The sequence below is a fragment of the Lynx canadensis genome, chromosome D2 (genome assembly GCF_007474595.2).
Source record: "Lynx canadensis isolate LIC74 chromosome D2, mLynCan4.pri.v2, whole genome shotgun sequence".
NCBI classification, from domain to species: domain Eukaryota; kingdom Metazoa; phylum Chordata; class Mammalia; order Carnivora; family Felidae; genus Lynx; species Lynx canadensis.
Window position 1 is genome coordinate 67,538,472 of NC_044313.2, and position 14,110 is coordinate 67,552,581.

At 38.1% G+C, this 14,110-nt stretch overlaps 1 protein-coding gene across 2 annotated transcripts in view; it reads right to left on the reverse strand.

Annotated features, from left to right (window-relative positions):
* The window catches only part of UBE2D1 (ubiquitin conjugating enzyme E2 D1), a 29,338-nt gene extending 16,663 nt beyond the window's left edge, over positions 1-12,675 (reverse strand). The window contains exon 1 of one of the 2 annotated variants that reach the window (XM_030334717.2): positions 12,416-12,675. In XM_030334717.2, the coding sequence (XP_030190577.1) occupies positions 12,416-12,439 (24 nt within the window). In that variant the 5' untranslated portion in view covers positions 12,440-12,675. The remainder of the gene's footprint in view (positions 1-12,415) is intronic. The other variant, XM_030334718.1, reaches the window with a different exon arrangement.
* Positions 12,676-14,110: the final 1,435 nt, after the last annotated feature.

Here is a 14,110-nt window from a genome sequence, read left to right on the forward strand (position 1 = left end):
TTTTCAATAGATGGTCATCTGGGTATCCATATGGGAAAAAAATAAACCTTGACCTCTCCCACTTCAAACCATATCCAAAAGTCAATTCTAACTAGATCATAGGTTTACATTTAAAAGATAAAATAATGCTTTTAAAAGGAAACATAAAATGTCTTCATGACCTTGGAGGAGACAGAAACTTCTTAAGCAGGACACAAACAAAGAGCACTACCCATAGGGAAAAAATAAAAAAATTGGACTGGACTAAAATCAAGAACATTTGTTCATCGAAAGACACATTAAAAGTATTAAAGGGCAAGCAAACCATCAAACAGAAGAAAATATTTGTAATATACATATCTGACAAAAGAACCACATCCAGAATATGTAAAATCTTTATCTACAGATCAATTTTTAAAAGACAGATTCGAATAGGCACTTTATAAAAGAGACTGTGAAAGAAAGAAAGAAAGAAAGAAAGAAAGAAAGAAAGAAAGAAAGAGGAAAGGAGGGAGGAAGGAAGGAAGAAAAAAGAGAAGAGAAAAGGAAAGGAAAAGACAAGACAAGACTATCCAAACAGCCAATACATATATGAGAAGGGGCTTGGCTTCATTAGGCATCAACGAAAAATGTAATTAAAACCAAAATGTGATGCCACCACAAACCCAGCAGAAAAGTTAAAGTGAAAAAGCCAGAAAAAATTTAAGTGTTGGCAAAGATGGTAGGCAACTGGAACTCTCATGCTGCTGGTGAATGAGGCAAAGTTTGACATTAACTACCAAAGGTAAACACAGGAATACTTAATGACCCAGCAAGTTTACTGTCAGGTATATACCTAACAGAAATATGTAGAAATCTTCTAATGTTAACAGATGTCTATCAAACAATGAGACTAGTTATGAATCCATATATGAAAAGAAATTCATTATAGTCAACAGACTATGTGGGGTGTGTGTGTGTGTGTGTGTGTGTGTGTGTGTGTCTAATGTATGGGTGTATCTTCCAATTTCATTTCCAGTGACTTTTAAAATCTAAAATTGAAATACATAGTTGATCCAATTTCCTTCTTCTTCTTTGAGACAAAGTAAATTTAAAACAAACTAACCTTATACCTAAACACAGATCAGGCAATAAATACCATCAAACTGGTGAAAGATGCTCCAGACAAAAGTAATCTTTCAGTGAAGCAATTTTCTATTCCAATGTGATTAACATTCAAATAAAAAAACTAATTAGGGTATCTAAATTTAAAGATAAAAATATAAGATATTGTATATGAAAGGCAGATTTTGACTGGAACTATAGAAGCATTATACGTCCACAAAAATGTGTACTTAATGGATTTATATAGCCTTACATGGCTAAGCACCTCTATTCCAGTTCAGATTTCTATAACCAAGTAGACACAAAGGAAAGTACTAAGAGGTCTGAAACTGAATTTTAAATTGATACAGATGGCATGTTTATAACACCCCCACAATATGCTGAGTGTTCTCCATAAAACCAACCTAGACACAGTCCTGCCTCTAGGGAATTTAAAAATCTAAAAGTAGATGAGGCAGCCTAATTCAAAGAAAGTAAACAAATAAAAGGAAACAAAGAAGGGAATCTAAGAGAAGAGAGTCTTGCATTAATCTCTCAGTTCCCAGAAGGCTAACAGTCCAACCTGAACAGTGGAGAATGAAAGCTAACAAGTCAGAGCTGCCTTATTTATTTACCATCAAACTTAATATGACACTATGCAGTAAATATTCTCTAAAAAATTATGCTGACCAGACTGAAAAAGCTTGGTTGTTCTCTAGCTTCAATGTTCAGAAGGTCTAAATCTCTGTAATAGATACAATATATACCCCACTGGATGTGTGTAAAGGACATTAATGCACAGCCTGTTCAGAGGGACTGATTTACAGTCCAAAATCTAAATTACTGAACCCAAAGCATATGAAAACATTATTTCATAAACCCTGGCTCAACAGGCAATTAATTCATGTGACACAACTATCTTTACCTGAAAACTCCTAAAACAAGACAGTGATTCTTACCACATTGTATTTTTGATGTTGTCTCTAAAGGGATATATGAGCTATATTTGATTTGTCTGTAAATAAACATTTCACAGGCTTACAGTTCAGACTCTGGTCTCCTTATCCAGCTGACTAGAGCTATTTCAATAGAGATATCAAACAATTGTCAGAAAGGTCTCCATATACAGAACCTCCTTAAACTCTTGAATTAAAGAACAGCTTTATTATTAACCATGCAGATTTTTCCTGGAAGACTTCAAAACGCTGATGGCATCCAATTGATTAAGTCATAGGAACTACTCGTTTCAACACAATGGTCCTAGCTGCTTCACTGTCTCTGGATCAGATATCTCTGGTAAAGGCTATTTATTAAAAAATCAGTCAGTCAATCAATAATAATAATGCAGCCAAATTCCACACAAAAAAAGATGAAGAAAGCAGTTATGCTGCTGACTTTGTTATATCAAAATAGTATTTATTGAACCAGAGTTATAAAGAACATAATTTGGAATAAATGTTTGAGGTCAAGATTAGGGACATCATCTACCCAATATCTCAGATCTGCAACCACTTTTTCCCAGTGATTTCTAAAGCAGTCATAATGACTTTCAATTTCCCACAATATTATCTTGCCTTTAGTTTAAAACATAGCTTCCTCTTAAAGAGAAGACTCCCAGTCACCTCCTTTACATATATTTCCATCACAGGAATTACATAAATAAAAATGCATCTCAGATAAATCTAAGATATCCCAGTAAAAACTGTATTTCAGTCTTCTTTATGAAGTATTATGATAAAAATATACTTTTTCCAGTAATCCAAACTCTAAACTTTAGAATCACCCTCTGATTCCTTCATCATATCCCACCCCACTCTCCCATCCCTCATATTAGTCAGTACAAGTTGTTCAGATTCTCCTTCAGTCCAAATCCCTCCCACTGAAAGGGTCCCAGAATATAAAAAACTGAGGTCCAATGGACAAAAAAAGTCTGAGAAGAGCAAGATGAGACATTTCAGCATAAGAAGCCAAAGGTTCAAATCAGGGAGACACTATTAAAGTATCTGACAACAAATTGGGTAGTAGGGGTCTGAAGAGACTGCCTTGACCACCGAGCTTTAGAGATCTGATCTGAAAGGCCAAGTAGGCATGGGTGGGTCAGACCAACTCAAAAAGGCCAGGGTTTCTCATATAACCCTCTTTCCAAATGTCTTCTGCCACCATCCTAGCTCAGACCCTCTTTGGATCTCACTTAAACAAGTGCAGTGGGTTAACTGACTTGTCCTATTTCTCTACCAAGACACTGTAGTTAAAATCATCTTCTCAAAGTACCAAGTTGAACCCTTTCAATATTTTTCATTAGCTTTAACATAAAATTTATAAATCCTTAAAATGGCTTATTACCAGGCCTTCTAGCATCTGACTCCTCTCTGCAACCATTTTCCCCCAATGCTCTCCATACCAATCATAACTTTAAAGTCCCCCAAATGCTATTTTGTCCCTTGTTTCCTTTTAGATAGAAGACTCCTAAGCACCTCCCCACCACACACACACTCATTCACTTTACCTACTTTCCTTTTACCTTTAAAGTCTCATCTTAAACACATTTTCTTAAGGTTTTGCTTGAACACTTCAAAGGGTCCCTGCTATATTCCCAGAGAACTCTATACTATGACATTCATCAGATTTGTAATTATAAATGGTAAACAATCCTATGTTCTATGAGGGCAAGAATGGATACCTAAGAATATGATTAAGAATGTTACTTCCTTACTCAAAAAACTTCAATGGCTTCCCAAACTTTCCCAAATTTGAAGCATTAAGTACACATTTCTCATGATGAGTCTTCAAGGCCCTCCACTGTATGAACTTGTATGTCTACTATTCCCCAAATGCTTCCCAAAGGCAGGATTATCTGTTCCTTCCTAAACAAGACAAGTACTTTCTGGTGCTTTCATTTCTGTACCTTCCTTTATGAACCTCATCTTTAAAAATGCTACCCATTCTTCCAAACCTATATCTAATTCCATCTGCATAATATTTTTCCTGATCTTCCCTAAATAAATTTGGTCTCTCCCACCTTCAACTCTCTTTCTGTTCAAATACGTTACATTTTCCTTATTGTACTTTCATAAGTCTACCTAATAATTATGGTATCTTTCTCACTATTAATAGTTTTAAATTTCTTAGGTTCATGCTAGCTATACATCACTTTTCCATGTATCTCCTTATTTCATTTTGTATATGCCTTATATACAGAAGGTGCTCCATAAATGCATTAACTAGAATCCAAAAAAATCTACTACATGGAAGGTAGCTGTATAAGGCAGTTTTCTAAATATGTGGATAAAACGATCTCTATACTTTAAAGATACCTGTGAAACAGATGGAAGCTAAATGGAATTAGAAAAGCTTGTTATGATACTGGTACAAAAACAGAAATATATCTTATTTGCATCACAAATAACTGCTTTTTAATCAAAGAGTAAGACATCTTAAAAGACTCATTATAAATCAGAAAGGACCACGGAAATGATCTAGTTCAATGCATCATTTCTAGATAAGGAAAATAAAGACTATGAGTATCTTGGCCAAGGTCATAAAGCCAAAGTTAGAACAAAGGCTCAGACCATCTGATTTCCACTCCAGCACTCTCCCCACCCTGAAACAATACTCACCTCAAGGCTACAGTAACTACAGCCCATTATTCTCAATCAATATTGGAGCCAACAATACTCTGGTACTTGAATTAAGGCCATTTGTACAGTTTCAGCCATACTCAAGAAACACAAAAGTGTGACAAGTGAGGAAATGAAAAGGGATTCTTTTTATCTTTTCCCAGGAACTCTAATTTTACAAAAGGTTAGAAATGAACACTACTCCATAAGCTTTGAGGAGTGTTTTTGTTTAAAGATACTCTGAGAGGCAAGAAAAACATGATAAAAAATTACAGACAACTTTTCAAAATGCATAATACAATTCTAACACATAATGTAACATGCAACATAGAGCATTTTCAATGCTACATTATTAAAAGTTACTATTTACTTCATAGTAACCAAGAAAGGTGCTTCAGGAAAAAAAGAAAGAAAAAAAATGAAAGAATAAAAGCTAGCAGCCTATTTCTTAAAAACTACTTAAAAGACCAACATATCTTTCAATATTTGCCAAATATTTATTATGTATCACTTCTTACAGTTCTATCCCAAATAACTGTTATACAGTAGGCACTTAATAAGTATTTGCATAATAAATCAATTAATCAGTATCACTCAGCACTATTCTTGAATACTGTGGTTATATATCACAAATGCTACAACTTTTAGTAGAAAACAATGAGCATTGGCGGTTTGTAGCAAATACAATGGTTTCCAAGGCTACAGTACTTTATACTGCATATGTGAATATATATATACATATATATATGTATATGTGTTTCTATGTGTATGTATGTCCATTTGCTCTCTCTATATATACACACATACGAATGTGTGGCATATATTTCTGATAATATTAATTTTACCTAAGGATCTTATGCTATTGAACAATCATTTTCATACTTTTCTTACAGCAATTCATAACAAGAAAAATATGATACATATAGTACAACCTAGCACACATACACACAGGCACACGGCACAGGCACAAATATATAATTAAAAAAAAAAGTTTCATGAAACACTACCACTCTTACTATACCTAAAGCATTAATATTCCATTTTCTATTCCATTTGTTAAAATGATGTTTATGACCCACTAAATTGGTTTCATCACTCCTGTTCTGGAAGCTCATAAAAGTGCAAGAAGACATCGGGAAGGTTTGGCATTCATTCCTTAGAAATAAGCTAGGCTCTACAGACACCAACCAGAAACTGGCAAAATGAAGTCTGGAATTCATTAAATATTTTCATTCAAAAACTATGTTGGGCATCTGAAGGGCATCACTATTATGGAAGGATAAAGTACAGACCATACACTGGGCCATAAAACAAATCCCAAATATTGAAAAGGAGTCAAATAACAATTTCTTTGTTCATAACGGAATTAACTCAGAATCAATAACAGAAAGCTATCTGGGGGCGCCTGGGTGGCTCAGTAGGTTAAGGGTCTGACTTCGGCTCAGGTCAGGTCCTGGCAGTTTGTCATTCTGAGCCCCACCTTGGGCTCTGCTGTCAGAGGGAAGCCCACTTCAGATCCTCTGTCCCCGTCTCTGTCTGCCCCTCCCATGCAGGCTCTGTTTCTCTCAATAATAAACATAAAAAAAAAAAAAGACCGAAAAGAGAAGAAAACTATCTGTAAAATCACAAGTATTGGGAGAATAAATAATATACTTCTAAATAACTCAAGGGTTGAAGAATCAAATGGGAAATTAGGAAATATTTTTAACTAAATGAAAATACAACACATCAAAATTTAGGGGAAGCAAAAACACAGGCCAGAATTTTACTGGTTTAGAGAAGAACAATGAGCACAGGCCATCAGGTCTTTTTGGTTCCCTCTAAACAAAATCCAGACTCCGCTCACATAAGGAGGTAGTCATTTGCACTGAGAATCGTCAGATTGTTCGCACTACTAAGTAAGTTTAAAGTGAAGGAAGCAACACACCAACCTTATCCCTGTTGGAAAGGTTTTCATAAATCCGAAAGGATACTAGGCATCTAATAAGCAATGTGGTACACTGAAGGGAAAGAGCCACAAAACAAAACAAAACAAAACAAAACAAAACAAAACAAAACAAAACAAAAAACAGAATAATATGAATAGAGAGCAGTGGAGGAAACATCCAGAAACACGATGGGTAGCACTAAACTAAGCTTCAGGATGGTAGCTTCCTCCCCATACAAAGGACAACTCCAGAACATAGTAGCCTCTAATACTGTGTAATGTGTTTAACAGAACCTTCAAATTCATCCCAGAACCAATTAAATGCAGAAAAAGTTCTGCTTTTCAGAGGCCATCTTGACCAAGAGTGGCTAGAAATAGAACCTGTTTTGCCTTCAGACAGATGTTCTGAGGTAGCCTGAGGATCCCTCCAATTCCCTGAAAATCTGGATTGTATATTCTAGCATCTTTTATTCCAGCATCACAAGGTTAAGAGGAGACAGGACAAGTATCTCAATACCTGTTTTTAATTAATGTAATATCAGTTCACCCACTGTTAAAAAGAAGGTGGGAAGACAGGAGAGCTAATACATCATAGACAACCATTAATTCAGTTTGATGGAAAGTACCAGGCTTATTATTTTGATTAGTAGCACTCATTAAATATGCTTTCTATGTGTATTTCAGGGAACTAAAGCATGTAAGGATGCTACTCTGCTTTAGTGGGGGCAATCCCACATCCTGCTAACTTGGTTTTTATAATATGTGTTTGGCTTCCTAAAATAGGCATAAACAGCTTCATTTAGATCTATGCTATTTATTTCCACAGAGAAGGACCTCAGAACTCTTTACCTATAATAGGTTATCTTGTTTTTTTACACTTTTGTTGTGATTAAGAAAGAAAAATACATGATACCCAGGGTAAAAGGAAGATTGAGCTTAATTGCAAAGATTTAGAAGCCAAAAAAACTGACATTGTGGCTTTTTAGAAAAAGAACACTTTCTTCCTTTCATCTCAAGGAAAACCACTTCATCTACCAAGAAGCATAAATACTGTGTTCTTCCTTTCTAAAATTTTTGTTAAAATTATATCCTTCTTTTTTTTTAACGTTTATTTATTTTTGAGAGACAGAGACAGAACATGAGTGGGGGAGGGGCAGAGAGAGGGAGACAGAATCCAAAGCAGGCTCCAGGCTCTGAGCTTCTAGCTCAGACCCTGACGTGGAGTTCAAACCCACGAACTGTGAGATCATGACCTGAGCCAAAGTGGATGCTTAACAGATTGAGCCACCCTGGTGCCCCAAAGTTGTATCCTTCTTTACTGAAAGAATCTGGAGTCCTAGACCTAATCTTGTAATCTGCAAGTCTTCCTAACATATTTGTGTCATCTGAACAGTCGACTGCTACTCAAAGCCACTAGAGGGACTAAACAGCTGTATCAGTTCATAAATAGTTTTCTCAAATGAAAACTTCACAATGAAATGATACTTTGACAGAATATTTATAAATTCCAAACAATTATTCTAAATCCCTTTGGAGGAGAAAAATTTTAAGTGATAGAACAAGAATAAACAAAGTTATATTACTCATTTACCATGTTAAATGATTCAGCATATGTTACTTGAGACCAGAGATTTAAAATGCACAACACAGTGTGATGCATCAGTGAAAATGATTAAATATGCCAAGGTTTAAATACCACTTTACATATGTATAGAATAGTCCAGTTTGCAAATCATGACCATAAACTCACTTGACTCTATATGTCTATCAATTTAAATACAATAGATATAAGTCCATTTGGATAAGAAAAGCCATGTACTAAAATGGTTAATAGCATGGAATCTGAAGCCAACTGCCTGGTTTTGAACCCTAGCACTGCCACTTATTAGATATGTGATTCTCAATACATTACTCAACTTTCTGTGCCTCTGCTGCATCATCTGCAAAACAGGGATAATAATTATTTCAACTTCTTGGATTCACTAATGGTTAAATCAATTAATATATGTCAAACACTTAGAACAGCATCTATCACAGAGTAATCATTATATATTACATGCTGGTTGTACTTAGCTACAGTATCATTATATGGATAGGGAAACAGACTAGTAAGTCACAGAGCGAGAAATAAAAAAACAGATCTTCTTCTCTTTGATGCTCTATCCACAAAGGGCTTGGTTGTTTTTTGAAGTATCCTAAGATCTCCCAGACTGATATAAAGAGTATATTGTGGAATTGTACAAATAAAAAAATTCAGCAGCTCAAAACATTTATAAAGTTGTATTTTAATCTTCTTACATAAGAAGTTTAAGTCAAGGGGCGCCTGGGTGGCGCAGTCGGTTAAGCGCCCGACTTCAGCCAGGTCACGATCTCGCGGTCCGTGAGTTCGAGCCCCGCATCAGGCTCTGTCTGGGCTGATGGCTCGGAGCCTGGAGCCTGGAGCCTGTTTCCGGTTCTGTGTCTCCCTCTCTCTCTGCCCCTCCCCCGTTCATGCTCTGTCTCTCTCTGTCCCAAAAATAAATAAACGTTGAAAAAAAAAAAAAAAAAGAAGTTTAAGTCAAATTACTATTAAAAAAGCAAATATTCCATTTTGAGGATAGAACTATACACTAAGGAGTAGTTATCTGTGTTGCTATATTTGCAAAACAAAACTTCTTTGTTTCACTTTTCAAAAGACCAAAAAAGCAATATCATATCATGATAGTATGATGATCATAACTTCAATTTATCAAATAAAAAAAATCTAGAAAAAAATATACTAAGATGATAATAATGACTATATTAGGATCTCCTGTTTTTCTTCTGGTTTTCAAAACATGCAGTATTATGACATAACATTCATAATTTTAAAAGTGATTTCCAACAAAAGCTTATCAAGGATTAAACATAGTATTGATAAGAGAAACACTTAGAAATAATTCTAGAAAATAATAGATGCCCAGCTAAAAAACTATCCTCTTTTTTCAAATATATCTTAGGTATCTTTCCTCAGACTTTGTCCAAACTTTCTCCCTTTAGTGATTTAGGTGACTGTGATAACATCTTCTACTGTATCAAAAAATAGGGCATGGGTGTGTAAATTTATGAGCTGAAATGCAAAACTGGCACTGGATGTCTAAATAAGAGTATTAAGTCATTTAGCATACTTTACTATAAAAATATATTTTAAGCATTGATATCTACATGCTTCGTATATACATACAATTTTAATTCAACCATCTTTAATCTTTTCACATGAGGTAAAGAAATGTGAAGTCATGACTTTTTCAACATTCTCAAGTCACTTCTTCAGAGATTAACTTAAACAAAGCATTCCTTCACTCCTGGCCTCAGGTTCCTTCTCTGAATAATAATTCTCAACCTTCTTTCCACCCCAGCCTATCTGAGGGATTCAACATCTTTCCATTTACAACAGTGGGGACAGTCTGAAAACGTCCCACAGTTATTTCTAATATGCTACCCTAGAAGCAGTTCCAAAGCTATTCTGAAGCTGCCCCTACCCTCCATTCAACTCCAAAATGCAGAGTTCTCAGTAGTTCTACACAACTTTAAGGTCTGCCACTTTAGGAAAGGAAAATCACAACCCAATGACCTGGAAGGTATTGGATAGTGTTATTTTCATACACTTACAGAGAAAGGCCAAAAGTTAATATTCATCTTCTTTAATATTCATCTTCTTTGGTTGGAACATGCCAAGATTCAAATATAAATTTATATACTGATGATATAAAAAAAGGCTTTGTTACTGTTCATAAGGCAAACAGCACACCTTACCTGGAACTGGTTTCTAATCAAGGTGTGAAAAGTAAGAAAAGTGGGAAATCAAACAAAATAACACCCCTTAAAGTTTGAGGGAATGGAACATGTGACTAGTGGAAAGGGAGATTTGTGCAAGTCAACTTTTCTGATAACAAAAAAGGAAAGCCAAAGACTGACACATAGAGATGCGACATTATGTGATCCCCAATTTATTCTCCAAAATATCAATTTGTTACAGGCCTAACATCAATTTTATGTGATTTTATTTTTTACCAGGCAACTCTGTTATAAATTAAAAATATGATTTGGGTGTATTCCATATTCTAAACATAAGCCAAATACATTGGTTCAGCATGGTGACTGACAACTGTCCAGTAAAGTATTCACAAATAGTGTCCATTTTCTTTGTCTACTTGCTGTGGACAAATTCTACATTATTTAAAAGCAATGGTATATGCAAAGTCTTATGAAGAATTGTCACAAGTAGGAAAGGAGGAAATGGAATTTTAAAACTTCCTTGGAACATGTGTGTTGTTTAATTCAAATGTAAGCCAGTATTACATCATCATTTGTAAGTATACAAGGCATGGCAAAGATGCTGATTAGGGCTTCAAAACTAGGATAATTTTGAATGTATAATTGCATTATCTTCAAATCAGAAAACATTAATCAATAGATGTGGAGTGTTAGCTTTTATAGTGAAAGTTAATTAGTTAGTTTTAATGATGTTAGTTTTATAGTGAAAGACCCTCAAATGGCACGCGCACACACACAAACACAGTATTTTACAGATTCAGTGTTTGAACAACAAAAAAGTCTGGACCTGAAAGTTGCTGTCCTCTGTACTAGAAGATGACAGCACAATGTATATATATATATATCTCTATCACTTCATGCCTGAAAAACCTAATAAAAATTTTCTGTAGCACTGATTTCTTCTAAAATTATTTACAAGGCATGCTGTCTGTTGTTGGCTTAACTTGCTGAAACATTCCCCATTTAAGATATAAATTCTCAGTGTTCTCCACATAAACTATAGCTATAAAAACCTTTTTAAAACTTGTGTCAGTGAACAGACCAATAACCCAACAAAAAATAAAATTGAACAGAAAAAAAAATGCCCCAACCCCAATTTTGTGGGATGTCCACATCTGAAACAGTAGCAATAAATACAGTATTATGCAAGAGAAGATAATTCCTTACACAGAGTTGGAATGGATAAATATTTGTCGAGTGAACATACACATTTCTTCTTCATTCTATACTCATGTGTCAAAGCATCAAACAACTTAAACTGTGGCAGTTTCTTTGTGTTTCGAACTTTACATGTAAGTTTATCATAAGGGGTAAAAAACCTGTTTGGCTTGACTCACGATGAATCACAGCCAGGAGGTCATCTTGTTGTGTATCAGCAACTATGTTTTCACTACAGCTATGTGACCTGAAGTGGCAGCAGAAGAGGTACCAAAATAGAAGAGGCAAAGAGGCTTCTCCTGGCTTCTGGGCCCCAAATGGGCTTTTCCAGCCCGTTCGGGGATCTGAGCAGGAGCCAACCGCAGAGGAGAAAAAGAACAAACCCACAGCACCGAGGAGAAAGGCTGCAGGCCCACCACACCTTCCTTGCCCTCTCCCGGAGCCCGGGGAAGCAAGAACATAAGAGAACGCGCTTAAGAAACAGCGTGGAGGAAACAGCATGACAGGGGCCAAAACTAGACCGGTATAGGGCAAAATCCAGTCGTGACCGTGAAGCACAGATTTCGGGAAGGTCTGAAGCCCGAGAAGGATGTCCACCCTAGGGCTCCCGGCTCAGCTCCTGCGCGAGCCCGCAGCGGGGCCCCCGCCTCCAAGCACCTCCGGCCACCGGGGACCTGCTCCTGCTCCCACCTCACCTATCCAGTGCCCTCTGGCCGGGCCGGCATCTCTGGCCGGATCCCCGCCCACCCTCCCATCTCGTGCCCTCTCAGCGCGTCTTTCGGGACCATCGCCCGGGTAAGTGTGGACAGGGAGCCGAAGCGCACCCCGCCGCTCCAGGCCTGGCCTCCGCACTCACTTTCTGAATCCTCTTCAGCGCCATGGGTCAGGGAGGGCGGCGAGGACACCGGCCGGTTGGGGGCGGCTGCAGAGTTCGGGGACGTAGGGTCGTCGTGGGCTCTGTTTGCTCTCCGCTCGGCTGGATCAACCCTGCAGGTCCCCGGCTCGCTGCTCGCCAACTCGCTCCGGCAGCCGGTGCCTGCTCCGAGTGCGCCCGAGCGCGAGTGTGCGCGAGTGTGCGGGAGGGGACGCCGGCGAGACTCTTTTGTTTCCGCTTTTGCTTCTGGGAAGGAGCCTGCGCCCTCCCCACTCGCGCCCCGCCCAGCCTGGCACACTGGGAAGTGTAGTTCCAGCCGTGTCCCGGGCCGCCGGCCGCTGGCGAGGTCGAGTTACTGCTGACTTCAACCTAGGTTAAGAACTTCGCGGTCATGAGTTGGTCTTTGCAATTTGATTTTGATCAAGTTACTGAACCTGAAGTACCGAATCTGTAAAAGAGGGATAACAAATTAGGAATTTGTAAGCTTACAGGGATTTCCAATATGTGCTGCAGCTGATCCTTTATTTTTACTTTTGTAGATTTCACTTTCAACCGTATAAACTGCCCAAATTTCTCACACATGCACAGACCTACCAATTATGACTCCTTTCTTACCTCCTTAGTTCCTATTTCAAAAGGCGCCCACTCTATCCTGCTCTATCCACTGCTAATCCCTCATGCCTGCTCCTCCTTGGAACTCCAAATTCTGAGGTATGCCATCACTATTGGCTCCTAACCTTGTTGACACAGCCCATACTCAATACGGTCTACTGACACTCCTCACTCCCTCAATTCTTATGAACTTGTGTTCTCATTAAAACCTGGCTTATACTGGGGCGCCTGGTGGCTAAATCAGTTAAGCGTCTGACTTCCAGCTCAGGTCATGATCTCAGGTTTGTGAGGATTTGTGAGTTGGAGCCCCTGGTCCGGCTCTGTGCAGACAGTTTAGAGCCTGGAGCCTACTTCAGATTCTGTGTCTCCCCTTCTCTCTGCCCCTCCCATGCTCATGCTCAGTCTCTCTCTGTTTCTCAATAATAAATAAACATTAAAAAAAAATTTTAAACTTGGCTTCTACTTTCAGCACCAGCAGAATTGGTTTTCACCAAGGTCACACTTGAGCTTCTAATTACCAGATCCAATTCACTCCTCATCCTTCCTGATGTTTTTGAACCATTTGACGGCTGGACACCCTTTTGCTTTTCAAAGTACTCACCCACACCCATAGCACCATGGTGGGTCTTTCCCTTTTCTTTGGCTAGCTCCTCTTCTCAAGAGCTGGAGTGCCCCAGAATTCCAAGTCTTGATCTCATCATTAATATCTTCCTAGAAGATAGACCTCCTGAACTCCCATAAATTGGGAGGCACCCCAGGGTTGATGGAGGGGCATGGGCTTTGTAGACTGATCACTCTGACCCCTACCCATTGCATGACAGTGGCTAAGCCACTTTATCAACGTTTATTTATTTTTGGGACAGAGAGAGAGACAGAGCATGAACGGGGGAGGGGCAGAGAGAGAGGGAGACACAGAATCGGAAACAGGCTCCAGGCTCTGAGCCATCAGCCCAGAGCCTGACGCGGGGCTCGAACTCACGGACCGCGAGATCGTGACCTGGCTGAAGTCGGGCGCTTAACCGACTGCGCCACCCAGGCGCCCCGGCTAAGCCACTTTAAACTCTC